Raw genomic sequence first — 26,465 nt, 5'->3', positions numbered from 1 at the left:
AATGATACGTTTTCAGTGCGGAGGTCACCTCAGAAGAAGCGCACGTCTTTGCGACAGAAGTTTTTTACTGTTGTTGTTGAGCTTTTTTAGGAGGGAGGGAGGGAGGGAGGGAGGGGGGAGGGGAGGGGGAGGGGATTTACTGAACTTCACATAAAGGTTTCTCAAAAGTCACTTCCCGCAGTTAGAGATGCCCTATTTTTTGGTTTCTGGGATGTGAGTGGTTTTGTCAGACAGAGACATAAAGGCGTTCTCCTCAGGCTCACGCCAACATTGAACTAGGCCAACTGTGAAAAAAGAATTGTGCTGCAGACATTCCTCTGGAAACGTATATATGGTCCACATTCTTGACAAATTAAATCCAGTCATGTCCATAAGGTTTTGATCATCAGGTTGCATTTGAATATAACTGGCTTGTGTAGTTGAGAGTCCACTTGTGTGGTCTGTATCAGATTGCAGAGTGTAATGTTTCTCTTGAATCCATTAAGAGAAATCGACTGGGAAAGTGCCTCACTCATTCTTTACTTGCCAGTTGGGATTTCCCTGGTATATTTGTGAAGAAGTCTATACATGAGTACAATTGATTGTGTCTATCCCAGCATGTTTTGTAAATGTTTAGAAAAGTGCTGGATTTAAGTGCAACTCAAAGGAAAAGGTAAAACAGATATTAAGGATTAATCTTTCATAGAGAGAAATGTTCACAAAAAAGTTCAACACCTATACTATATTAATTATGAATTAAGCAAATTAAGATGGTAGAATAGGTTTTTTTTTATCAAGAAGCTAAAAATCAAAACATGAATGATGAATAAAAACTGTAAGTGAACAAATTTACAAAAACATTTTTTTACAGTGTTAAATTTATGAGAACTATACAGAGTCACATATTTCACAAAAAGTTTTTTTTGTAAATGTCAGGAAGCAAGACACACGCATCTTGTTCCTCATTTGGAAGCTAATTCTGATCACTGAGTCACATTGGTTTCCATGCTTTGACTTTTCCATGTGATGATCTTGTGACGTAACATGATATGCTAATGAGGCTCTGTGAATGATGATGAGTAAAGAAGCAGCAGACTGTACTGACCTACTTTTGCCCTTTGTCTGGAATTGGTTGCCACCCATTGTTCCTGATTGGAGGCCAGTTTTATTTTTATTTTTTTTCTCAATGATTGTGAAGTTAAAAATTGGGATGGAGAAGGCTGGTCTAGGGTCAGTACATGATCTGACACTTGATTTGTTGGTGCTTTTCTTTAGCATTATAAATTATTTTAATGAATGGGCTTGTGAAATGAAGTAGCCTAACATGATAACAGAGTGACACCAAAGATCAAAAGACTAAGCCGATTGTGACCTCCTTGCCTTCCAGTATGGAGATTCAACACACACATGATGTAACCATATGGTATACTAAAGTTTCTGCAGTACATTAGCACTTTGGTTAACTACAGCTAACCATACTGTGGTTTTTAACACCGTGCCTGATCATCTCTGTCAACTGCTAGTGCATTTGTTTCCACAGAATGGATGTGCCAGAAATGTTTGAATGAGTACCCAGATGACAATTTCCATGTTTAGCATTCTTATGTGTAAAAAAATGTACACACTCTACATAGACTTTTGTGTTTTGCAAGACTCTCTTTGTTTGATCAACTGGTTAAATTGATTTGTAAAGATTTGGAATATTAAAATGCTTAATTGGGATAATCAACACATTTAGCTTTGAGCATTTACATTTTTAACCTTGTTCTGTTTTAAGGATTTTTGAAGTCAAACATGTAAATGTAACAACAGGCACAGTATTCATCATGCATTCTTTTTAAGCATTTCAAACATCTAAATAATTCATGTCTCACTTTTCACATTCATAATGCCCCATCTAGGACTACAAAACAGAGGTGTGAATACCTCTGGAGCAGAAGGGGAGCCAAGTCAGACCGTCTGTGCTGACTAAACTTAAATGTGTATTTAACGGGACGAACGACTGTATTTGAATGAACTTGTAGCTGTTTCTCTTCAACTTTTTGTTATGTTTGGTTCTTGTCATTAGTATTAACTTTTGCAGAGTACTCAACTGTCTGTTAGCGCTTCATATCTTTACGAACACCTCCACAATTCAGCACTTCACAATGAACAATGACTTTTAATACACAGAGGTTATATAACTGTGAGCCCATTGTGGAGGTGTTAGCCAAGATGTGAAATCTGTGAATGGTTATTTTCAAGCATAATGCTCCCCATATTCAGATTTTATTCAGGCTGGTTGTCAAAGGCATGAAGAAACATTCATTATTTTTACACCACATTTGAAGAGTCTTTTGTGGTGCAGATTTTTAGAGATGATTCATACACATCTTTCACATTAAAGCTTTGGAAATTTGTTCTATTCTGCTTTTTTTAACAAATGTTTTCACTGTATGTTTATTCATAGGCTCCCTCAATTAAGGTGCTGGTTTGATATCAGCTAATGTCTTCTTAATGTGCATAATACTTTAAACACTTATTGAAAATATGAATGTTATGTACACTACCGTTCAAAAGTTTGGGGTCAGTGAGAATTTTATTTTTATTTTTTGGAGGAAAGAAATCAGTACTTTTATTTATCAAGGAATAATTAATTTGATCGAAAGTGACAGTAAAGACATTTATAATGTTACAAAAGTCTTTTGAACTTAATTCCTATTCATCAAAGAATCCAAAAAAAAAAAAAAAAAACTGTACAACTGACAGACCAACAACGGTTTCAACATTGATAATAATAATAAATGTTTCTTGAGCATCAAATCCTCATATTATACTGATTTGTGAAGGATCCTTTGACACTGAAGACACTGACACTGGTGATGCTGAAAATTCAGCTTTGATCACGGGAATAAATTACACTTTACTATATATTCACACAGAAAACAGCTGATTTACACTGGAATAATATTTAATACTATAACTGATTTTTGTTGTATTTTTAATCAAATAAGCGCAGCCATGGTTAGCAGAAGAGAATTCTTTTAAAAGTATTTAAAATCGTACCGACCCCAAACTTTTGAACGGTAGTGTATATAGCATTTTTTAGTTTAACCAGTTAGGGGAGTAAAATGTTTAGCAGATGAATCAATTTGTTCTGTCAATTTAAAAGACAAACTGATATGTGTGTTGTTAAAACATGCTATTGGCACTCAGCACACCTCATGAAGGTGAGAGAGGTGATGACCTCTCGGCCCCCTGACCTGCAATGAGAGAAGGAAAACCTCTCTGTGAACTGTTTGAGGGAATCACTGTAGTATCTGATGTGGGGGTCCGGTCGTGCCCAGTATCTGTGAAAGTCAGGCATCCTGATACATGTCTAAGAAACATGCATGCTAATGTGCCATTTACATGCATGTTTCTTAGACATGTATCAGGATGCCTGGACTTTCACAGAAACTGGGCACGAACCCCACATCAGATACTACATGGGCACGACCCCCACATCAGCCTACTTTAGTAGGCTACAGACTGACTGATAATATAGGCCTATTTAATCAGTCAGTCTGTAGCCTACTAAAGTGTTATCTGAATTTTATCAAAAAATATAAAAAATGAGACTTGAGGGAGATTCCCCAAATATTCCCATTCACATCAATTATGCCTGGTAACATTAAATTATTTATTTTGTTTCCATAAATAAATTCATTTATACCTTTTGTGGATTATGAGAAAAGATCAATTCAAGTTCATGCTATTTACCCCCTTTAATTAGCCTACTTACTTACTACTTCATGTCTGTCTGTATATAGCCTAATGGCAGACTTGTAAGTAACCAAGAAAATTATTTTCAGGGGATTTTTGCTGAGACAGTCATTAGTTCTTCTTTCAGTTGTCGTTTTAGTGAAATCGATGTGCTTGCTTTCGCAAACTGATGGGCGCGCGCTGACATGCACGCGGGTGTCTGAGTCTGGTGCTGTCCGCTGATTGGCCACCTCGCATCCCACAGCTCAGCCTACTATCATTTACTATTCGCGCGCTCAGTGGATCCGCACACTTGCTTGAGATCATGAGTAAATAGCGCGTCGCACATACTGCCTCCTGGAGATATTTATAAGGATCATACGCTTGAATGTCACAGTCGGTATTCGTATGACCTGGGGATACGCGGCGTGGTTTAAGACTTTTTAGTTTTAAGAATCTTTTTCTTTGAAGTGTGTGATTATATGTTCGGAGGTTCTTGCTCAGCCATTCAACGCCAAACTTCTGCAGATCTGATCTACAGCGGAGTCTCTGTCCCTTTCGAGGTGAGAAACGCAAGCGATGTTTAATGCGCTTTAATAACACGCCTTTAATACCTGATGCCTTTAAGACGCCGTTTGTTTTTGCATGCATTTTGATATTATTTCACAGTGCAACCTTCTCTATATCCGTCAGTCAATAAATGTCATGCAAACAAGGCAGAATCCAGTTTCTTATATTTAAACATACCCAACACATATTCGCTGCTGATCATATTCATTGCTGTCTTATTGACATAAGTAAAGAATCTAGCCTGTGGCTCTGGCTGTGTTATGTTGGCGGTCCTGAATGTGATCTTTCACAGCTGATATCTGCACTACAAATTCAGTGCCATGTACCATAATGGATGATTATAATGTATTATTGCTTATTTATGGTATTGTTTGTGTAATTAAAATTCTAGTCTTGCCTTTTTGACTGGTCTGATAGTTTGATGGTTTAATATTGATTTAATTGAGAATGTGTCATGGTATTACCATGATACTTTGTATACTATTATACAGTGATTATAATGTTTATATACCTCACTAGTTATATAGTTAAAGAGATAAGGATATCTCAGGGAATTTAAAAATTGATTCCAAGTCTGGAAAACCCATGGGGCTAAGTGAAATCTTAAAGTATCATGAAAGGCCATTATAATTGTTTATATATATATGATATAAGATTACAGTAAATTGGCATAGGAATATAGTGTACATAATGTGTACTAAACAGATGGTGTGCACTGCAGAATGAAGATGGCAGCTTTATGGAGTTTTGTGTGTTCAGTGGGGAAATCATTTTCATTTGTCCCATAGTAGTGGTCTTGTGGTGGTGGTTTTGGGAACTGGAGGGTTGTTGCTGAATATTCCCCTGTTGATTTCAGATGATCATTACCCATGTGTTCCTCTCCACTATAATTAAGTAAGCTATTTTGGGAATTAAGCAGATTGTCATATCTACTTGATAAATCTGTGTTTACTGTACTTTTTTTTTTTTTTGACTGAATTTTATTGAAATAAGGGATTCTTGTCGGGTCAAAAATTGTGTAAAGAAGTGTGTCCGAGACACTTGATTTTGTTTTGAAATGCTGATCTGCATCAGGTCGCTGTGATTTGGCTGGACTTTGCCCCTGTGATACAAGTCATGCAGGTAGCTCAAAGTGCTTTTACAGTGGGACGGACGGTATGCCCTGTCAGACAAGCCCTTTATTTACTCAAACACACTTGAGTAGTTTCAATGAAGCTATAGCCCCCTTCCCCCACTGTCTTACACACACACACACACACACACACACACACACACACACACACACACACACACACACACACACACACACACACACACACACACACACACACCTGCTCATTTCCCAAGGCTAACATGTAACCCACTTTGACAAAAAAAAAAAACTAAGACTCAATTTGATCCTTTTGCTCAATTTATTTGGAAACTGGCAATGTTGTGTCATGCCGGCGTCTATGACAGTGTCTTGAGCAGGCATGTTTATTTCCTCATTTCATAATATTCGTAACGTCATTTTATACTAATTTGTCATTTTACTTCGAACTCTGAGAGTTGTATGCGTGGAGTCGTGGACCATAACAAAGTCATTTGAATACAGCAGGCATTTGTTTGTTTGGATCTTTTAGAGGAATATGAGTGGGAATCATGTCTTCCTGTCAGCACAGCAGTGAACAGTCCTTCCTATTTGTTAGAGCTTAATCCTTGGTTGTTTTTATTTTCAGCATGAAGCGACCTTTAAAGAGTAGACTTGCCACAACAACTTTACAGCTTCTAAAATCATGCCAATGAGCTCAACAAACCCTGTTGTTGAGGATGCAGTTTCAAAACAGCCCAGAATGTTTGGGTTTTGTTGTTTTAACCTCTACGTAGAGGTTAAAACAACAAAACCCAAACATTCTGGGCTGTTTAGACAGGATTCCCACGGCCATGGAAAACCTGTAAATGTATCAAGGAATTGTAAAATTCATGATTTAATGAATTTTCAAATTTAATTATTGTAAATAAGAATGTTATTTTATTTATTACATTTTCTATTTTATCAACTTTGTGAGCGTAATCTTACTATAAAAATAATCTTTAAAATCCAAATGAGTGGAAAAATCATGGAAATTCATTGGTCAAAAGGTGTGGGAGCCCTGAAGATCAGACTATTTATCTTGCTTAATGTTGCTTTATGCTTGAGGAAGTCTGTTGTGATCTAGAGACGCAGCAATCAACACTACAGTCAACATGTGGGTGGGACTGAATGTTTTCAGCATTCTGACAGTCATAACTATTTAAAATGCAGCCGTGCATGGATGCCTAATATTCTACATAGTCAAAATAAAAGCTCTGACAAATACAGTGCAGCAATTGTGTGAAAGAAAGGACCTTTTTGTTTGCTTATACGCTATACGGTCCCTGTTGTGAAGGCTGTGCTCAGTGTTTGTTTAAACAGGAGAGGGGAGAGGACATGTGGCTGGCCATACTTGACACCTGCAACCAAAAAGTAAACACATCCAGATTCCCTGCTACTAATCAGCTTCGGCTTTGTTTTATTCACTCTCAGAATTAAATTGGGCTGCAGCTGGTGTGCCTAGTGAGTTTAAAAGGGCTTTGGCTTTTTCTGTTGCAGTTTTTAGCAGATTTGCATTGTGGCCTGGGGGCTTCGCTAATAGGTTTGCATCGGCAGATGCGCAGGAGGATCCTGCTTTTTGGCCATATAATGAGTTGAGTGGACTTAAGTCAACAGTGGTTGGTCAAAAACAACAAGGTGGTTTATTTCTTTGCATGTTTTGGCAAATGCTGTCACAGAATGTGAGACGGAGAGTAAAACTGTATGTGGTTCCCAGAGGCATCATTCATGCAGGACTTGACAAATTGTCAATTTCTGGTGATGAGAGCAAAGTCACTCATGACATCAGTTGGCCTTCCTCGCTTTTCAACTCATTGACTTGCTCAGATGGTATAACACATGGTAAAGCAGATGCGCGGGGGGCGTTTGCTGCTTTGACCTATTGGGCCTCCATTTTGATGCTAATGTCTATGGTTTTATGAAGGAGGTCTCTGTGGGGGGCCATATACCTCATCATACGACACCCCCTCCCTCCTGTGCACTCCCGTCCGACTCTGGCACCCAAACGCCTGTGAGCCTGAATAGGCAGGCGGCCATTGGGGCCACACATTGTTTGGGGTGTCCCTTGACGCCCCGTGCCTTAGCTGTGAATGCCTCCATTGAGGGGCCCATATGCGCAGTGTCCAGGAATCTCACATAAAGTCACGGGCTGAGCTCTGAAATGGCACAGAAGCTCGTGCTGGCATGCTGGAGCCGCCCGCGTGATTAGGTGATGCATTGACATGTGCAAAACTCACTTTCTGCCGTTCGGTTCCACAAGAGCCTGGAAGATACAGAAGTAGGAGGGAGGGAGGCAGTGTGAGTCAGAGCTCTTTGTGTGGGTAAAGAACTGCATTTGTCTGCTTATCACCTCTAGCTAATGCTGACCGACTCACAGGACTCTCATCTGTAAAGGCCCACGTTTTGGTTTTAAAGGGGGGAAAAGAGAATCCTTCTTTTCAGAAGCACTTGATCTCATAGGTCATCGTGTTTTTTCCCCGTATCAAACCATAGTTAAAAGAGCCTCTGTTTTGTACATCCACGTGAGGTAAAAGCAGCATGAAGATTAATTTGTTGGTGTTTGTGAGTGGCGGTACGTTCAGGCTATTTATGGTGGATTAGAGCTAGCGAGTGTGAGTCTGAAATGCGCACTGAATGGAGATTAAATTCAAGTTCTCTTAGGCTCAATCAGGGAAGGTGTTTGCACATTGAGATTAATCGCGACGTATTCATCCCCATGAGTCGTCCATCCGAGGAAGAGTAATTTTCCACTCAGCTTCCTATAATGATACTGGGGACTTTGTGTTTTACACAAAGGTAAACAAACTTTTCTGAGGAGAATGAAGGCTCAGCATTAACGAATTGGTTCATACGTTAATGTCTGTTTTTGAGTGTGTTTGCATTTATCTGAGACTCATCAGACTATGTCCTTCAACAGGACAAAATGCCTCAAACGCCACCCTTTCCAGTGATGTATGGGCCCAATGGATACAACAAGAATATTTATAAGGCCAAGGAAGAGGACTACGAAGGCCTGTATTACCATGACAACACCCTGGTGTCAGGGTCCTTGGAGGCTCTTATTGAGCACTTGGTCCCTACAGTGGCGTACTATCCTGATGTGAGTATATAGAGTATCAAAAGTATTCAGCCTTATTCTGATATTGGATTTTGAGTATTGAAAACACATGGACGCTCATTTTTATGTCTCAAATTATTTTTTTACAATGTCAAAACTGTCTAACTATCACCAACATACACTGCCTCCTTCAAAAGGTTGGGTACAGTACGATTTTTTTAATAAAGAAATGAATACTTTTATTCAGCAAGGACCCATTAAATTGATCAAAAGTAAGATTTCTATTTAATCTGTTGTTCTTTTGAACATTCCATTTATCAAAGAATCCTGAAAAAAATGGATCACCATTTCCAAAAAAAAAAAACTTAAGCTGCACAACTTTTTTTCAACATTGATGATAATAAGAAATGTTTTTTGAGCACCAAATCAATAATTTTTTAAGGATCATGTGACACTGAAGACTGGAGTAATGATGCTGAAAATTCAGCTTTGCCATCACGGGAATAAATTACATTTTAAATGTATATTAAAATAGAAAACAGTTATTTTAAACTAATATTACTGTTTTTACTGTATTTATGATCAAATAAATGCAGCCTTGCTGGGCAAAACTTCTTTTGAAAAAACAACAACCACCCCAAACTTTGTAACGGTAATGTAGCTTACTAGTTATATTCTCCAGAAATATAAATGTATGTAGTTAACACTTAGATTTATTGTAGTCCGATACTAGTTTTGTTTAGAATAATGAAAAACGTATTATTGCACCAACTTTGATCACATTTTTTTTGACTTGCAGAGGACATACATCTTCAGTTTCCTGCTCAGTTCCCGTCTCTTTACTCATCCATATGAGCTGATGTCCAAAGTGTGCCATTTGTGTGTTGACCAGCAGAGACTCAGTGATCCTCAGGCAGACAAGGTAAACTGGCAAAGACATCATGTATCATTACACTGATTGAAGGTGTCTTCAGTCGTAACGGTTGCTGTAAGAATCTAGGGACAATAATTTGCAATTACAATTACATTGTTTATTTTTACTTTATCTATAGGCAAGAGTCAGGAAAATTGCTCCTAAGATCCTGCAGTTGCTGACTGAGTGGACAGAGACGTTTGCCTATGACTTCAGGGATGAAAGGATGATGAAGAGTCTGAAGGAACTAACACATCGCCTGAGTACTGGAGATGAAGTAAGTCTGCCGCTTCCAAGTGTTAGGTGATAATTTCAGCAGAAACAATGAGCTTTTTATTCTTAAGGAAATGTCAGCTAAAGGGCAATGCCGTTTTAAAATAATAGTCACCTGAAAGCTGAGAATACTTGTCAAAGACATTAGCCTTTCTTTATACCTTTAGTACCACTATTAGCATAGACAGAATAAAACATTTTTGCATAAGTCTTAGCATGGCTTCTTTAACATTCGGCTGCTTAAGAAAGACATAAGATGTAACACGCTGGATGAGAAGGTGTCAACACCTGAGCACTGGGGAGTGAGATTTCTTTAGACCTAAAGTGCCCTGACAGAAGCGAGAATAAAGCTCTTTTGTTCGGCTGCTTTTGTCTTCACTGGTGCTTTTCCACAGGCTGCATTTAAATTGTTCCATTAGCCCTGACTCGTATGTTACCATGTTCTGGCTTAGGATTTTTTTCCTCAAAGGGACTTTTTCACCACATTTGGGATAATTTATGCTAAATTCTTTTTAAACTTCCAGGACACACAAAAAACAAAACAAAGCAACTCTCTTAGGTTGTTACATGATTAGATTAGATTTTTTACATCAGGTTATCGCCCTTCTGTTGTGCTCACGTACTTTTGCTGTTTATCGGTCGGAGCTGAACCTGTCACTTCCTTTTAAATTTGAATAAAGTTGGTAGCTCTCATTAAGCTTTGTCCTCGAATGTCCCTGTGAGCATTTGTCTCCATAGTTCGCAGTTGAACAGTCCTCTTCTGTCTGCAAATCTTGATTTTGTTAATGTACAGTGAAAAAAGATTTGCCCGAGCAAGTTCTGGTCATCTCACATGGTTGTGAGCATTAGTGTAATGACTAACAGCAGGGAGCTAGTTAGAATCGACAGTTTAAGATAGAGGACGCTGACCCATCAGATCCAAGCGAATGATGTTTCTCTAACCCGAAAAGACAAGCAGGACTCATCCTCCAGTGACTTGTGTAGTAAACACATGTGTGGCTATTGATCTGCTTTATCCTGACCCTGAAGATCGATGAGCTTCTGCGTCCCCGCTACGCTCATGGAGGAAATGTGTTCGTGTTGTACCGCCTCTTCAATCTAGTGAAAGGGTGATCAACTAATAAGACTGCATGTACTGTACACTCAAAAGATAACATGGAAAGCTATAACTGCATAAGGGTCAATGATGTAATTGACCTATTTTATTTAAAAATTCATTATAACCCAATTCATCCATACAATAACCTGAACACACCTCTTATATGACGAATTAAGTTTATTTTTCTATCAAAAACGTTGAAATGAGACAATGGTCAGTAAAACAGCCTCATTAAAGGATGAAAGAACCTTTACACAACCTCATTTAAATTGAAACTTTTCTAAAATGTAACAAGTAAAAAAAAAACATGAAACCAACATGAATACAAGAGCAATATATTTAAAGTATATATTTTACCCTTATGTAGTTTTACATGTCACTGACCCATAATGATGAAATGAAATGGTTACATTATTTTGTTTCAAAACTCATCAAAGTCTCTTTGATCTTTACATCTACTACGTAGGCGAGACAAATTGAATCTGTTTAGATGTGTATCTGCATGAGAAGAGCGTCTCAAAGCGTGAAGAATGCATTTGTTCAGACCATCAATATGCTGTCTGTATTATGTAATTCAGTCCCTGTGTTTTTCCCCTTCATGTGTACGGCATGTACTCGTATGTGAATCGTGGGGTAATGAGAGTCTGTTACAGTAGAGCACTGACTCTACATTGACGGGGGATTCACAGCAGCCACACAATAGACAATAGGTGTATTTATAATAATATATGAGACAAAATGTGGTGTATTTTCAAATGTACTCTCCAGTGCTCACAGCCCATCATAACAAGATCACTATGTAGTGGTTTCCAGTTAGGCCTTTTATGTTTTGACCTCTTCTGGACCTCATCGGTCCTGATGAGTTTGCCAGCAGTTTGTTGACCTGCTGTTTTCCGTGTTTTTACTGGCAATTGCATCGCAGATCTCTTGCTTTCGGTGCGGGAGCTGAGAATAGATGTTGTAACATCTGTGTCCAGACCGCAGTTTGGTCTTCAGGCTTCTTGTCTGCTTAGTTCGCCATTATGCATGTGGTCGTCTGTATAGGAAAGGCAGGGCGCAGTTGCACAATTGCAGATCCAAGCGTTTGGTGCACATTTGGACACATTTTGCACAAATTCTGTTTATTGGGCAAGTAATGGAGAGCTTTTCCCCTTGACCTGGGTGTGGTGTGTCCATGCCAATTTGTCTGTACGGCTGTCGCACACTCGTGCCAGGGTTAAAAATGTGGAGGCAGGACACAAGCAGCTTTCTAATTTTTTCACAACAAGTAAGTTGTCTGATTTGCTGCATTAAAATGTCAAGCAGTTATCCCCAAGAACTCCTGCTAAAAATAATCTTCCTTTCCTCTGTGTCAACATGGTGGACCTTGGAGAGGGAATTATTAAAGACTCTCTGTGATTCTTTAAAGTGCTGCAAGGTCTCTCTCTCTCTCTCTCTCTCTCTCTCTCTCTCTCTCTCTCTCTCTCTCTCTCTCTCTCTCTCTCTCTCTCTCAAATCATCAATATTCTTGCATCTACACAATGTGCTGGAGTGCACAAGAATGCAGGTTGTTCTCAAATGTTGAGTCAAATGGATTTATGTGCCACTGACCTCCTGCACAGCAGATTAATCGGCCACTTTTTATTTTCAATGTGTCAGAAACGAGTACAGAAGCCTGACAGAAACAACAGATGTTTTGTACATCATGCACTCAATCAGGAAAACCTTTAAGGACCGTTCACACCAAGAATGATAATTATAACGATTACTACATTAGCGCCCACACCAACGGGCAATATGGCTGTCAAATTTTTTATCGTTCATTAGCTGGAAAAAAATCGTGAATTATTGTAAGAAAAACCACGGTGTGTTTTTGACACCTACTTCTTAAAGACCACTGGTTGTCGAGCAGGCAGAGGATGTACATTTTTGCCTGACTGATGTTGAGCAACAGGGCATGACCGCTGCTGTCCTCTTATTATGCAACAGAAGTCCAGAACTGTGTCAGGCTCTTGTTATTAGATAACTCAACCTCATCTTGTGTTACGAGGGGGAATGGGAGGCATGCGGGGCTCTTGTGAACCTTTGAAGGACATGAATGAAGTGCTGCTGTTTCGTAATCTTCCATTAACTGTTTATGTAACATACTCAAGACCCTATCTTGGAACGATAGACCATGTAAGCCGAACCACCGTCATTGCTGACCAATCAAGAGGAAAGGGCTTTTTTTCCACCATTATACGCCTGAAAATCCATTAGATGTTTGCAGGGCAAATACTCTGTGTATTCCCTCAGCTTTCTTATCAGTGCAGGACACATTTAGCTGTCAATCTTTTCAAATGAATGATTAGCAGATAATTCTGGTCAATAAAAGCATGGTTGTAATGAAATCCACGATTTCTGTTTCCTGTCTCTCTTCAGCTCTATCGTAAATCGGTGCAACAGATGACACAAACGCTGATCCGTAAGCTCACCACACTGAGTCAGTATGAGGAGGCCCTGGCCAAGATCAACTCGTCTGTGACCGACAGACTAACTGTTCTGAAGACCAAACCTCAGTCTATCCAGAGAGACATTCTGACCATCTGCAATGACCCCTTTACCCTGGCACAACAACTCACACACATTGAACTGGTGAGAGGAACTTCCTCTGTTTACATGACCTTACATTCCTCACCTCACTGTGGGTTTGGATGGATTAATTTACAAAATCAATAATCCGTGTAGTTATTTTCAAGGCTACCATTTGGACTTACTGCAAATGATACATTGACATCATCTTTATTTTTCAGGAAAGACTGAGCTACATTGGACCAGAGGAGTTTGTTCAGGCATTTGTTCAGAAAGACCCTCTTGATAACGACAAGGTAACAGTCCCATCCTGTTTATGGTCAGCAAGGTTAACTAAAAATACATTCAACGCAAATGTCTTTCGCTCACTACAGCAAATATCCAACTTGGACAAATCAATACGCACAATGTTTACGTTAACTCTCGGGTTCAACGCCGTGTCACCTTTTTCACACAGCGTTCACAGCACATTCCTTGTCTAATCTGTCATTGTCCAAGTTTCCCTCCTCACGTTCCTCACAGTGTCCTTTTGTGGCCAAAGCCTAGCAACTGGTTTCTCACAATAACCCGCCAAAAGTTTGCTTAGCCCTGCCTCGTAATGCCCATTGCCGCCTGGCTGCTAGGCAGCAGCTCGTGTCAAGGCGTCACTGGTGCGATTGTCTCTTTTGTTTTGGTCGTCGTCTCTCCAGAGGGTCCTTGTGCACTGGCTCTCTGATGTTGTCCATCAAAGGTAGAGTAGGGTAGATTGTGCATTGTGGGACGGACGGCACAGTCCGACTGTAGGAATGTGAGGAATGAAGGGTTAGAGTGACCCGAGCTTTCAGACAGAGCGTCTGCATACATTCCCTTAAACGGATAATAGCTCGAACTCTCTGATTGAATGCATTGTTGGAGATCATCAGTCATCTCAGAGGCCTTTGTTTCTTGGGTTGGGAATGTAGGAATCGCATATCCCAGCATTCAGAGTTCTGTGAGATCACTTCAAGAGCGATATTTCACAAATGATGAACTCTTTAAATGCCTGTCAAAATTCCTGCAGTTCAGAATTTAGGATAAAATCTGTATGCATTGATATTGAAAAAAATAAATACACAAGATGATTAAGTCAATAAATAAAACAAGTCAAAAATAGGACAGATAAAATCAACACATACATTTTGACAAATATTTCCTATTAATAGCTTAAATGAACGCCCACTCAGCTAAAACAGGAAATGTAAACCCGCAAACCCCACGTAAATATTATAAAATGCATAGGAATATTAAGAACACAGTTAAAACAGTGATGGAAGACAACTTCAAGGTCTCTCCATCATAGATATTTTATATATTTAACTACTTGGTTAAAAAAAAAACATGAAATTGGCTCATACCGATCAATTAAAAACACAGATAATGGCAGATAACCAAGATGGTGTCTTTAAAAAAAAAAAAAAAAACTAGAAAACATTGTGGCGCGATGTTCTAAATTAAGCACTTGACTAATGCCGCGTTCCAGGCAACCTGTAACCCGTGTTTTCCCAACCTTATACCCGTGAAAGTGCACTGGAACGGCAGTCAAACCCGTGACTTCCCACCCGTGAACTCGTACTAGATCGATGTACTCCCAGTTACGAGCTCTGACGTCACATAGCCCGCGAAACCATACAAAACAGCAATGGTTTGTTTACATCTAGCTACCACAATTCCTTGCGCTCAGGTAGTTTGGCGTGACTGGCTTGTCGCAGTTTGAAGTCGTGATTTACGTGCTCAAAAACCTGTCTGGAACGCAGCATAAGCTCAAGCCTCAGTGTAATTATTATAGTGATACTGATCTTTTGAAATTTTGATTCTTGCAGAGATGCTTTAGTGATCACAAAAAAGCAAGTAACCTGGAGGCTTATGTGGAGTGGTTCAACAGGCTCAGCTACCTGGTGGCGACGGAGATCTGCATGGTAATTATCTGATCTTATGCTATGACTCACCTAGCAACTTAAATTTCTGTACAGTAGTTAGTTGTGTTGCACAATTAGTGATTCTCATGTGATTTTAAATATAGGCTTTATAGAAAACATACACTACCTTTCAAACTTTTGGGGTCCGAAAATTCATGTTCTTTCTATTCATAAAAAAACCCAGTTATATAAAAAATGATTTCAAATTGTAATATTTCACAGTTTTTAGTAGTATTTTTTGATAAAATAAATGCTGCCTTGGTTAGCTTAAGAGGCTTTCAAAAACATTAAAAAATCTTAACGACCCCAATCTTTTAAATGTATCATGAAAGGCTCTGAAGTATTTAGTATTTAGTGATCTTTGAATCAGAAGTTATAAATATCCCTTTTTTGATGGTCATAAATTGCTGTTTTTTCTTATGCAGCCTGTAAAGAAGAAACATCGGGCTCGAGTCATTGAGTTCTTCATCGACGTGGCACGAGAATGCTTCAACATTGGCAACTTCAACTCGCTCATGGCCATCATTAGTAAGTATTTTGCTGTCCCTTGCAACACTTTGCTACAGAAAGCTCTCTTGTTCCCCACAAATCTGTTTGGATAATACAGTTTGCTGTTTTGGCAGGATTTGGTTTGCTTTTCTAATCCTTGCTCTTGTATGCTTAACACGTCTCTTATAGACTCTGCAAACACTTTATCAGTTTATTTGTGTTTGTGGAGTGGTGCAGAGAGTCTTCTTTAGCTGTGCGTCAAGGTTTAGATAATACATTTCAACCTTTACTGTATCTTATCTGATCATTGTTTGGAAAATCTACACATAATCTTTAGCTATATTATAATATAGCTATATATATATTATATCAAATATATTCCAAACATTTGTATATTTGTTCGATTTCTAATAATATATGATGCATGCTTTTATTATCAATAATAATTATATCAAAATAATGATTAGCTGCATGTGCCTGAGGCACTATGGGTAGGGGAGCAGGAGTGGAGAGGGCCATGAGAGGAGGCAGCTGTTCAGCTTGTGTGAGTGAGAGCTGGAACGAGGGAGCGGCATCCTTCAGGCAGATGGTCAGTGCTGACCAATCCAATAGACTGAGAGAGGGACGGACTCATTGAGGAGGGGATTGTGGGAGGGAGGGAGTGGAACCAGCTGTCCTTTCCCTGGTCATTCCCAGGAGACGAGCCTGTGGGCCAGGGCTCTTACACAAGCCTCTCTCCCTAGAGATGGAGGGCCGATATTAAAGTCACTGGAAGAGAACAAACAAGTCATGGGAAAGGTTGATCGCTCCTGCTAGTGTTTTTTTGGAGGCAACGTACATTGTGTGATGTGAATGGAGTGTCAGCGCGTGGCTAGGACTGAAAGATCATTCGCACTAGTATCGTGTTAGTGTGACGGAGCAGCTCTGGGTCTGACACCTGTTTGTACAGACAGATTGTTAATGGTACTAAGGTCTCAGATGGCTCTTCTGTTGATGGATAGATAGTGCTGATATTGTTCAGGCTTAAAACTGTTGTATTTGGAGAAGAAAAGATCTGAAACAAATGGATTTTCACAAATGTGAATATGTTCTACAAATATCTAATATTTATCAATATCACTTTTTTTAACACTGTAATTATCAAATAAATACAGCCTTGGTGAGCATAGGAGACTTTTTGAAAAAAAGTCTTACTGACCCAAAACTTATTTCAGAGTGCAACAGGAATTGTTTATATGAACATTATATATACCAAAATGGACTGAATGCTAAAGAATGTGCATTAGGAAAGTAAAGTTGAATTTTAATTTCACATTGATTTTAAAGCATCAAAAACGAGTAATGTTCCTTAACATTTAAGGAAGGCTTCGTAAGAAATGATTCTGTCGTCAGTACAGACAAATCTGATTGGTTGACCCACCCCTAGTGATTTCCAGTCAACACTCTGACCTCATCTGGTCATTAGTGCTGACTGCACAAGCCCACCGTGACCCTCGACACTATAAGCTGAACTTATTGTCGGAGGGAAATGATGCTCTGCTAATGCCATTGTTCATGTGGGCTCATGGGCCTAACTGCTCTATTTGCTACAGAGAAACTGCACCTCTGACAGGAAACGAGGTGTTGCAGTGTGCTGACCTGTGTCTGTTTCTGTGTGTCTTTCAGCCGGGATGAACATGAGCCCCGTGTCACGGCTCAAGAAGACCTGGGGCAAAGTCAAAACTGCCAAATTTGATATACTAGAGGTAGGTTTTTCATCTTTTCTGTTTACAGTAGTGGGTGGGTGTGACTCACTGGAGTGAGGGAATATGTGGGGGACAACATGAGTGGGATTGAATCGAGTTGGGATTGAACGCGGTGCTGACATGGCACTAAGCACATTAAGTGTTCAACCCTGGCTCTTGTCCCCTTGACTCATGCAAGCATGATGCTCAAACCCATGACAATATGGACTCTTGCTAATTTTAGTCTCCAGTGGGCGAGAATTGCTGCTTTTGTATCATTATTTTTCTGAAGCACGGCAATTCTCCCTCTGAGTGGGTGTGCAAATGTTTACAAAGCTTTTTAGGCCACATTTTAGGGGTTGAGACCTTTAAGGCTTTAATTTTGAATCTGCACACTGTGTTTACTGTCTAAAGAGGGTTTGTTTAGGTCTTGCTTTATCTTTATAGAGGCCTTGAACTTGATGTATGATTTATGTATGCAACACACACACCTACTCATGGTTCAGTCTCGCCTTGTGGGTTGCAGCATTTTGATGTGTAAATAGGGACTGTATGTGTAGTCTTTAGGGAGGTTCAGCCTCTGTATCACAACACCTTTTCCTTTTGTTTTACTCTCAGACAATGGAGGATTGTAGGATAAAAGGCTTAGATGGCCTCTCTTGCCTTCCCTGTAGAATTACAATTTTGAATGTTAAAGCTGCAGATATTCACCTCTAGTCTCTAATAAAAGTTTGCTTACTTGAGAGAACAATACTATTATTCTGCAAGGACGAATTAAATTTATCAAAAGTAACAGTAAATACATTTAAAATACTACAAAAAATATATATTTAGAATAAATGCTGTTCTTTTTTTTCTTTTTCTTTTAAGTATCAGTTTCCACAAAAAAAAAAAAAACATTGATAATAATAAGAATTTTTTCTTGAGCAGCAAATCAGCATATTATTATGATTTCTGAGGGATCACGTGACCCTAAAGACAGGAGAAATGACTGCTGGAAATTCAAAATCGCCACCACAGGAATAAATTACATTTTAAAATATATTGCAAGTAATATTTAAACTTGTATAGCTTAATATTATTTAACAATTTTACTGTTTTTACTGTATTTTTGATCAACTAAATGAAGCCTTGGTGAGAGTAAGAGACTTCTTTCAAAAGCATAAAAAAATGCTTGCTGGCCCCACTCCTTTGAACCATAGTGGACCTACTAAAACTGCTGGTTTAAGATGACTGAACCTTTGTGAACCTCTCTCCTTCAGGCAAAAAGTTTAATGACGTTTGAAAGCGCATGAAATGTATCATCTTACTTGGTTCCCATGAAAGAATGTCCCATGCTGAATAGTAACTAGAGTGACTCGGTAACGCTTCCTTTTACAGTACAGTACTTACGTGTACTTACCTAGAAAGTACTGGCTAATATAAGGTAAGTACATGGGTTAGGGGTAGGTTTAGGGGTAGGTTCGGGGTTAGTACCTAGTAATTACCCAGTAATTGTAATTACTATAATAAGTACATAGTATGTACATGGGTAACAGGACTGTAAAAGGAAGCGTTACCAGTGACTCATGTTGCCTAAATCAGTAGTTCTTACTAAGACGTAACCATGCCAAATGGATTTAGGGCTCATTAGAAACTTTAGTTTGTAGAAACCACATCTTCATTTTTCAGGCCAAGTCCTGAGGTTGGTGCATAAACCTGTTTTTTTCCCTCTATTCTCAGCACCAGATGGATCCCTCTAGCAATTTCTACAACTACAGAACAGCACTGCGTGGAGCCACTCAGAGATCCATCACTGCTCATAGTAGCAGAGAGAAGGTAATGCGCTTCATTTCTCCTTCCAGACGCATTCTCACAGAAGTCGTAGGAACGGTGTTTTCAAACAGTGTTTGAAGTGTGTGATATGTTGTATTGATATTAACAACAAACGTAATGAGGATAATGATCAAATCGTATTCATTACGTAAAAGATGCAAGTAAAAAAAAAGTATCTTGAAAATGCAGACCCCAATCCAGAGGCTTTGTATTTTCAGTAAATTGAGTTTGGCCTCTTTGCCCGAGAGTTATGTAATAATGGTTGGACTGTTTGTGGATGATTTGCTGAGGGCAAGGCGTGAAATGGGACATTCTGTTTCCGCTGCAAAATATGCTCCATTTTTGTTCTAAAAACATGGCAGTCGGCCAGTTAACAAAATGTTCTGATGCTCTTCAGTGTTTTCTGTGAGCAAACTCACGCAATAAAATCCATCCGGCATGAGTCTGCCAAAAGGATGTTCGCATTGTTAATGTCTTTGTCAAAGTGCACAACTTTTTTGTGTGTTCTTATATATTTTTGGGGGATTTGTTTGTTGTTTGTTTTGTTAAGCTTTGTGAGGCTTGTTTTGTATCTTCGACTGGTTAGGGAGGAGATGTTCGCTGGCTGTGTGGGTTTAGGTGGTGAGTGAGACAGAATGTTCCAGAGCAACTCTGGAATGCTCAGCTTTTTTGCATCACAGTGGCCCATGTCACTTGTTTTTCCCTAAAATCAGATGTGTTTAGACTTTGGCTAGTGTTGTTACTTTAAAGATACAAGGGACAAAATATGTGCATGTTCCAGGGCAGGAATTTCCACTGTAAACTAATTAAACCAGGAATGCATTACTGTTCTATTAATGCCTTTAACTCACAACGTGTTTGACTGCTTGTATTTTGACCCATTGTTTTGTTCACTAGTGTTATTACACTTATTTTAAGCTCAATTTGAATTTGGGGTTAATTAGTCACATGGGACTATACTCAAATAAATAAACAAACGAAAAAGCTAAATAAAATTAGTAAGTGACATTATTAGTTTATTCATTTCTCAGTTTTAGTGTGATGTTTAGGTTTAAGACATAAAAAATAAATGCAAAAACAAAAAATAAACATGTAAAAGAATTTGAGGATGATGTAATGCAATAATGTACTGTAGTAATATTCTAAAAAAAAAAAAAGTATTTACTTCAATTTTCTTGTCTTCGGACTGATGGTAATTTTCAGGTGTACAACAAATTTAAACCATGGTATTTATTTTTACTTGGATATTTTTTGCTCAGTGTGCCCAGAATTTGAGTTTTTCAGCTCTTTCCACATCCAATGCATATTTCTGCATCAAAGCTTGAATTGCGGATTATTTTATTGTGTTTTGAAGAGAGAGAGCTTTGTTTATCATGTTGTAGCTGCCTTGTAGGCTTTTAGAGGCTGTTGTAAAACACTGTTGCCTAATGCAGTCTTACTGTGACGATAACCCTCAGATGGCCTCCAATGAGGCAGCTCGATTTGGTTGGATTTTTTTTTAGGTTTCTTTTTAAAGTTTTTGGTCAGTCGTAGCTGTTGTGTAATCGTATGTTCCTTTTTTGCCTTACAGATTGTTGTTCCTTTCTTCAGCCTCTTGATCAAAGACATTTACTTCCTCAATGAAGGATGTACCAACAGGCTCCCCAACGGACATGTCAATTTTGAGGTAATACTTTCTGTTTGGCTTGGCGACACATGCAAGCTAACATGATGCATGGAAACAACTGGCGTCACAGCTACTGCATAACAATGGATGGTTGAGAAAACACTGTCACGCAGCAACCGAAGCAGTAGTTCATTGACGTTTGCATCTGTTGAAATGAAGTTTCAAGGGCATCGATTCAGTGTGACAGTAGCTACACACGAAACTTAGGTGATGATCTCTAACAGAATCAATCTTGACTGTTCTGCAGAAATTCTGGGAGCTGGCCAAACAAGTGATGGAGTTCATGACTTGGAAGAAGGTGGAGTGTCCTTTTGACAGAGACCGCAAGATTCTGCAGTATCTCCTGACCGCACCAGTCTTCAGTGAAGATGGTACTGATGTCATGTGATGCTTTTCCATGCTAGTTTTTGTGGTGTTTTAAAGTTTCAGTGGAGATTATCTACTAAAATCCTAGACACTTAACAATATTGAGGGAAGACATTGCTGATTTTACATTATTTCTACATTCTGCCTTACTTGTTTACTGTGAACTTGGACTTCCTGTCTGAACTACAGCTCTTCTGCTCATTCATTATCTGCCTCTCACGTCATAAACCTGTTCTAATGACAGTTGCGAAATAAGCACACAAGATACCAGACACAAAGACAACTGCGCTTGTCATAATTTTCCTCAGGTGTAAAATGCCGTCATGCTAAATAACCGAGTAACATGAGTTCAGAACATTCCTCATGAATGAAAACAGGTGGCTTTGTTTTCTGTTGCTGACACACTCGTCTCATCTCAATGATCTGTCAACAGCTTTGTATCTGGCATCATATGAAAGTGAAGGACCGGAGAACAACATGGAGAAAGACAGATGGAAATCTCTCAGGTGTGTATGATATGATTCATCAGGGCTGTTGATTGACACTCCCTTGTGTCTGGTGTGAATGCATTCAGATGTTGAGATTATTCCTGAACTGTCTGAAGAGCAGTGACTTTTGCTGATAGACATTGTCTATTAGTAATTGAGTTGCTAATCAAAATATTGAATTAACAGGCTTCCCACTGTCAGAGAAATATCAGGGAATTTAAATTTGTGTTGTCCATGTCTTGAAAAATAATCAAATTAAATATTAATAAAATCCTAAAAGTCATGGAAATTTCGGTAATAAATATAATTTAATCTAGCTATGCCATTCATCTAGTTGGTTCAATATTGGTAGTTTGTGTGCAATGCTTGCAATCCAAGTAATATCTGATTTATAAGTCTTTTGAGTCTGTTCTTTTCTGATTTAAGGATTTAAAAACAAAAATTTCATCCAATAATAACAAATGGTCATGGAAATTAATTAGTGGGAAAAAATTTATAAACCTTCAATTAAGCTCATTTTGCATTACTTTTACATGATTTTTTTTAAGGCGTAGTTTGCCTTACTGGAACATTACACTCAAACTAAACTGTGTTTTGGGAATTACATTGTGTAACCTTAATCTTATATTTAGTGCACTTTTTTAAAATTTGTTTTTATAAAGAAGCTCATTATCTGTTTTTGATCTCACGTTCATTTCAATCAATATATAAACAATCAACTGACAAAACATGTTGCATTAACACTTGCCAAAGATCACACAGTGATAGATACACACACATATGTGCTTGGAAAGGGTGAGACCTCTTGGCTCTTGCTTAGTCACGTTTCCTGATAGCTTTACTGCTCAAGAGGGATGGGGAGAGAGAGAGAGAGAGAGAGGGAAGAAAGTGATTGCAGAGGCTAATGGTGGGCTGGGTTTTTTTTCTTTCCACTGCGACAGGATCTGTCACAGCACCAGATTCTGTCTGTATCAGCAGTTCGTGCTCCACCACACTCAATGTCTCGGAGTGAGGATAGTAGCCCGACAGGAAACAGGGCAGAGCAGAGAGAAAAGACAATCCAGCTGATGTGTAGACAGAAGAAGAATGTCCAAAGGGGAAAGTTGTCTTTTATTGCTAGTCTGAAACCAGTTTATACTTGATGTATCAAGTGTAGGGTGCTGGACTTGGATCAGAACACAGGGCAGATATTGTACAGCGTGTCCATTCAGTCGTCTGCTTATACTAAAACGGATATGAGGGGCTCGTAATATAAACTCAAGGTTTTATACAACGTGTAATAGGAATTAAAGTCGGCATGAAATCTAAAATCGGTTTTCGAAATGCATGTTATTGATCTTATTGTGAATAAGCATACATTTCCTCTTTTTTAAAAATTTTTTTAACCTTTTTCAGTCCTTTAGTCTGCTCCGTTTAGCTGTGACTTTAAGTAAAATACATTGAACGTTATGTATTTTTGCTTTTTCATTTTGGAGATGGATCATTTTGAATCATTGTATTTGACTCGTTAAATGAATATTTTGTTTCATTTCTTGCAGGTCATCTTTGTTGAACAGGACGTAATCAAGTGAACCCTCTGACAAGCCAAGCTGTGTCCCCCTTTTGCCCCTTCCAAAAGTGAGATGTATCCCTGTTTTTCAAGGGAGATGACAATCCATGTTTTGCTGAACGGTGCATTTTTATGTTGGAAAGAGGAGCATCTTTTTGCAAGGCCCTTCTCTTTCTGTCTTTCATACTGGATATTGCCGGCTTTTTGATGTCTTTGTGCAGACTTTTGTACTCCTTTCCCCCCCTTTTTAAAACGTGGCTTGAGCTGAAGGAGAAATGTGTTTGGTATGTCCCTTGACTACAAACCAATTCCGATCTATGCTGTCGTTCTTGTCTGTTGACTCTGTGAGTATGCTGCTGGTTGGCAAACTCAATTGGAACAGGTTGGGGAAAAGAAGAAAAAAACATGATGATATAAACCAGCATTATGTGTACTGGGTTCCAGTACTGTATATTTTTATTGTACCTGAAGCATTAATTTAAGTATAGATTTATGTTGTCACTATTTTTTGATATTGTGTTTGTCAGTTTTTTTTATGCACATGAGATGAGAGTAATGCATTGCTTTAACCTCTGTGAGTGACCATTGATGTGTGCGTGACAAACCCGCTGAGGGTTGCCAAATGCACTGGATGTTTCTGTGAATAAAGATGTCAATTCTTTTCTTGTGTAAACTCTTTTGTGATGATTCTGCAGCATAATGCTCCCCATCCTTTTTATTGTCGTCATGGTTTACTGTTGAAGGAAAAGCAGTGTTTGTTTGTCAGTGTTACAGGTGTAATGCTGTTTCTTACACAATGAAGGTGATATTTATTGACAGATAGCTCACTGTGTGTAAGAGAATTCTCCCAAGTGCTGTTGACCGTAGTCAGTGGTGAATGGTGTTATGTCGTCCTCTGGTGGTGAAGTGGAAAACTACTTCATACAGACTAGGCTAGAGGGGACAGTGTTGTTCTTATCAGGGAGGAGTTAAATTCATGAAGGTTTATCATACCTGTGGTAGTTGGGATTTGAGTCCATTTCTACGATGTATTAGTTTTCATTACTGTTATTATATTAATATTTTCTATTTTTGGTTTTATTTATTGGCCTCAAAAATATCTGTAGTTGTCCTGTTTTTGCCTGCTTCACTGTTTTCAAATATTTTAAAGATTTTTACAGACTTTATTATATTCTTTGTTATTTTGTACTAGGTACATGTTTTTTAGTAATCAGATATTGCCCTATCTAATATTTTATAATGTTTATAAAAGTTTGTATGGAAAAAATAAGATTTGACGGTACTAGCACACATTATGAAGTTATTGTGTGTCGGATGATGTCAATCTACCCTTTTTTCCCCCTTATTGGAAACTTTCCACAAATACATCTTTTTTTCTATGTAAATATCATGTCTTTTTCTCCACTCTGTATATTGGTATGTATTTTGATTGTTTGGGCAGATTATAGAACCTCATGAGTAGTGGTATGGAGTGAACAAGAAAAAAGAGGAATTAAAGAATGCCTATAAAGCTATTTGAGTCTTTTTTTTTTTTTTTGTTATGTGCGTGTCTAATGATTTTGTTTGGAAACAGTATATTGGAATAATAACAGGAATATTGTCATAAAAAATATTTGCTAAGTGAACAGGATTATGAAGGGATGAGTTGTAGGTTTATTAAAATTAGTCTCTTTATGTTTTTGAAAGAAGTCTTATGGCTGCATTTATTTGATCAAAATGCAGTACAAAAACAATATTGTGAGAATATTACTACAATTTGAAATAACTTTACTATTTTAAATATTTTTTAAATGTTATTTACTCCTGTGATTTTTACTCCAACATTTTCAGCATCATTACTTCAGTTGTGTTATGATGATGTGGTGCTCAAGAAACCTTTCATTTCAAAGTTGAAAACGGTCGTGCTGCTTAATACTTTTTTCTTCAAGATTCTTTGATGAATATAAAGTAAGCCTATTTGAAATCGAAAACTTTTAAAACTAACAATGTAAAAGTCTTTACTGTCACCCTTGATCAATTTGACCTTAAATTGTTTTATATTTCTAATTTATCAGAATCCTCTGCAATATATATAAGTTGGAAGGGTCCAGATCCAGTAATTTCTGTATTGTGCAAGACAATGTAGTTTGCAATGATTATGTAAAATATCAGTGGGTGGAGTGTCTGAACTTTCTGATGTTGTAGAGCGTAAATCTGCATGACCAGGTTTGATGTGGTCTGTGAAGTTCAGCCTCAAACAGTCCTCCAAAGTTCATGACTGACCTGGATGGTGTTATTGTTGATGAGTCCAGCTGAATGGTGATGCTGTGAGGAATTGCTTGGCTATGTTGATCTGGAAGTGTTCATTTATCCAGGCTGAGATTTGTGCAGCCCACTGTAAGATCACCAGAGTGGGATGAGAGATAGAGCTGTGAGTCTTCTGCAGTGACCTATTGCTGGTCTCTCCAAGTAATGTTGTGTATTGATGAGAGGAGGGTGCACTGCAAAAAAAATATATTCAATATATTCATAGAACTTCTAATTAATGTTCTGACAATGTTTAAAAAATGTGTAAAAAGCCATGATGTATTGTTTTGAGGATGGTCCAAATTCAAACGTTAATATATGAGAATAATGGGCCCCTGTCTCCATCTACTGGTCAACTATCACACCGTCAGATTTCTAAGACGACTTAATATTGATTTCATTAGAGTTGGTATAGGCCTAGTTATGGCCAAGTGCAGATATGATAGTTTGGAAAAACACTATAATTTTGTATATTCTATTTTATTATATGTATCATGTAATATTTGCTGAAAGTATGTGATGCACAGTGTGATATATTGGTCATTTCCATTGCCCGAGGGTGGCACTCTGATGCAAGTCACTGGTTCTGATTCACAATGCGAATAAATCAATTCAACTGACTCTGGGATTGCTGTAATAGCACTAGCCTATATGTGCAAAATCTCTCTCAGTGTAAATCTGGATACATGAGTGTAAAATAGAAACAGTTTAGGGAAGATCAGGGGCAGGGCCAGGTTTCACACTTTTTTCCTCCAGTAATTATTTATAGAAATTGTTTATGTTTTAAATTTTGTGTATTTAATTTCTTATTCATATGCATTTGTGCATCATTATCTGAGCATATGCATTAAATGTATGTTGTCCCTCTATAC

General features: G+C 38.3%; 1 protein-coding gene across 2 annotated transcripts in view; it reads left to right on the top strand.

The window, feature by feature from the left end:
* rasgef1ba (RasGEF domain family, member 1Ba) overlaps positions 1-24,821 on the top strand; it is a 78,034-nt gene extending 53,213 nt beyond the window's left edge. The window contains exons 1-14 of one of the 2 annotated variants that reach the window (XM_056250567.1): positions 4,155-4,265; positions 8,301-8,483; positions 9,241-9,363; positions 9,494-9,631; positions 13,127-13,339; positions 13,498-13,572; positions 15,115-15,210; positions 15,636-15,738; positions 17,365-17,444; positions 19,146-19,241; positions 20,809-20,904; positions 21,152-21,275; positions 21,704-21,776; positions 23,297-24,821. In XM_056250567.1, the coding sequence (XP_056106542.1) occupies positions 4,185-4,265; positions 8,301-8,483; positions 9,241-9,363; positions 9,494-9,631; positions 13,127-13,339; positions 13,498-13,572; positions 15,115-15,210; positions 15,636-15,738; positions 17,365-17,444; positions 19,146-19,241; positions 20,809-20,904; positions 21,152-21,275; positions 21,704-21,776; positions 23,297-23,321 (1,506 nt within the window). In that variant the 5' untranslated portion in view covers positions 4,155-4,184 and the 3' untranslated portion in view covers positions 23,322-24,821. Of the gene's footprint in view, positions 1-4,154; positions 4,266-8,300; positions 8,484-9,240; positions 9,364-9,493; positions 9,632-13,126; positions 13,340-13,497; positions 13,573-15,114; positions 15,211-15,635; positions 15,739-17,364; positions 17,445-19,145; positions 19,242-20,808; positions 20,905-21,151; positions 21,276-21,703; positions 21,777-23,296 lie in introns of those variants that run through there. The other variant, XM_056250566.1, reaches the window with a different exon arrangement.
* Positions 24,822-26,465: the final 1,644 nt, after the last annotated feature.

The sequence above is a fragment of the Rhinichthys klamathensis genome, unplaced genomic scaffold (genome assembly GCF_029890125.1).
Source record: "Rhinichthys klamathensis goyatoka isolate OS25496 unplaced genomic scaffold, OSU_Roscu_1.1 h1tg000071l_1, whole genome shotgun sequence".
In the NCBI taxonomy this organism is placed as follows: Eukaryota; Metazoa; Chordata; class Actinopteri; order Cypriniformes; family Leuciscidae; genus Rhinichthys; species Rhinichthys klamathensis.
This window is presented reverse-complemented; position numbering and strand designations above follow the sequence as displayed.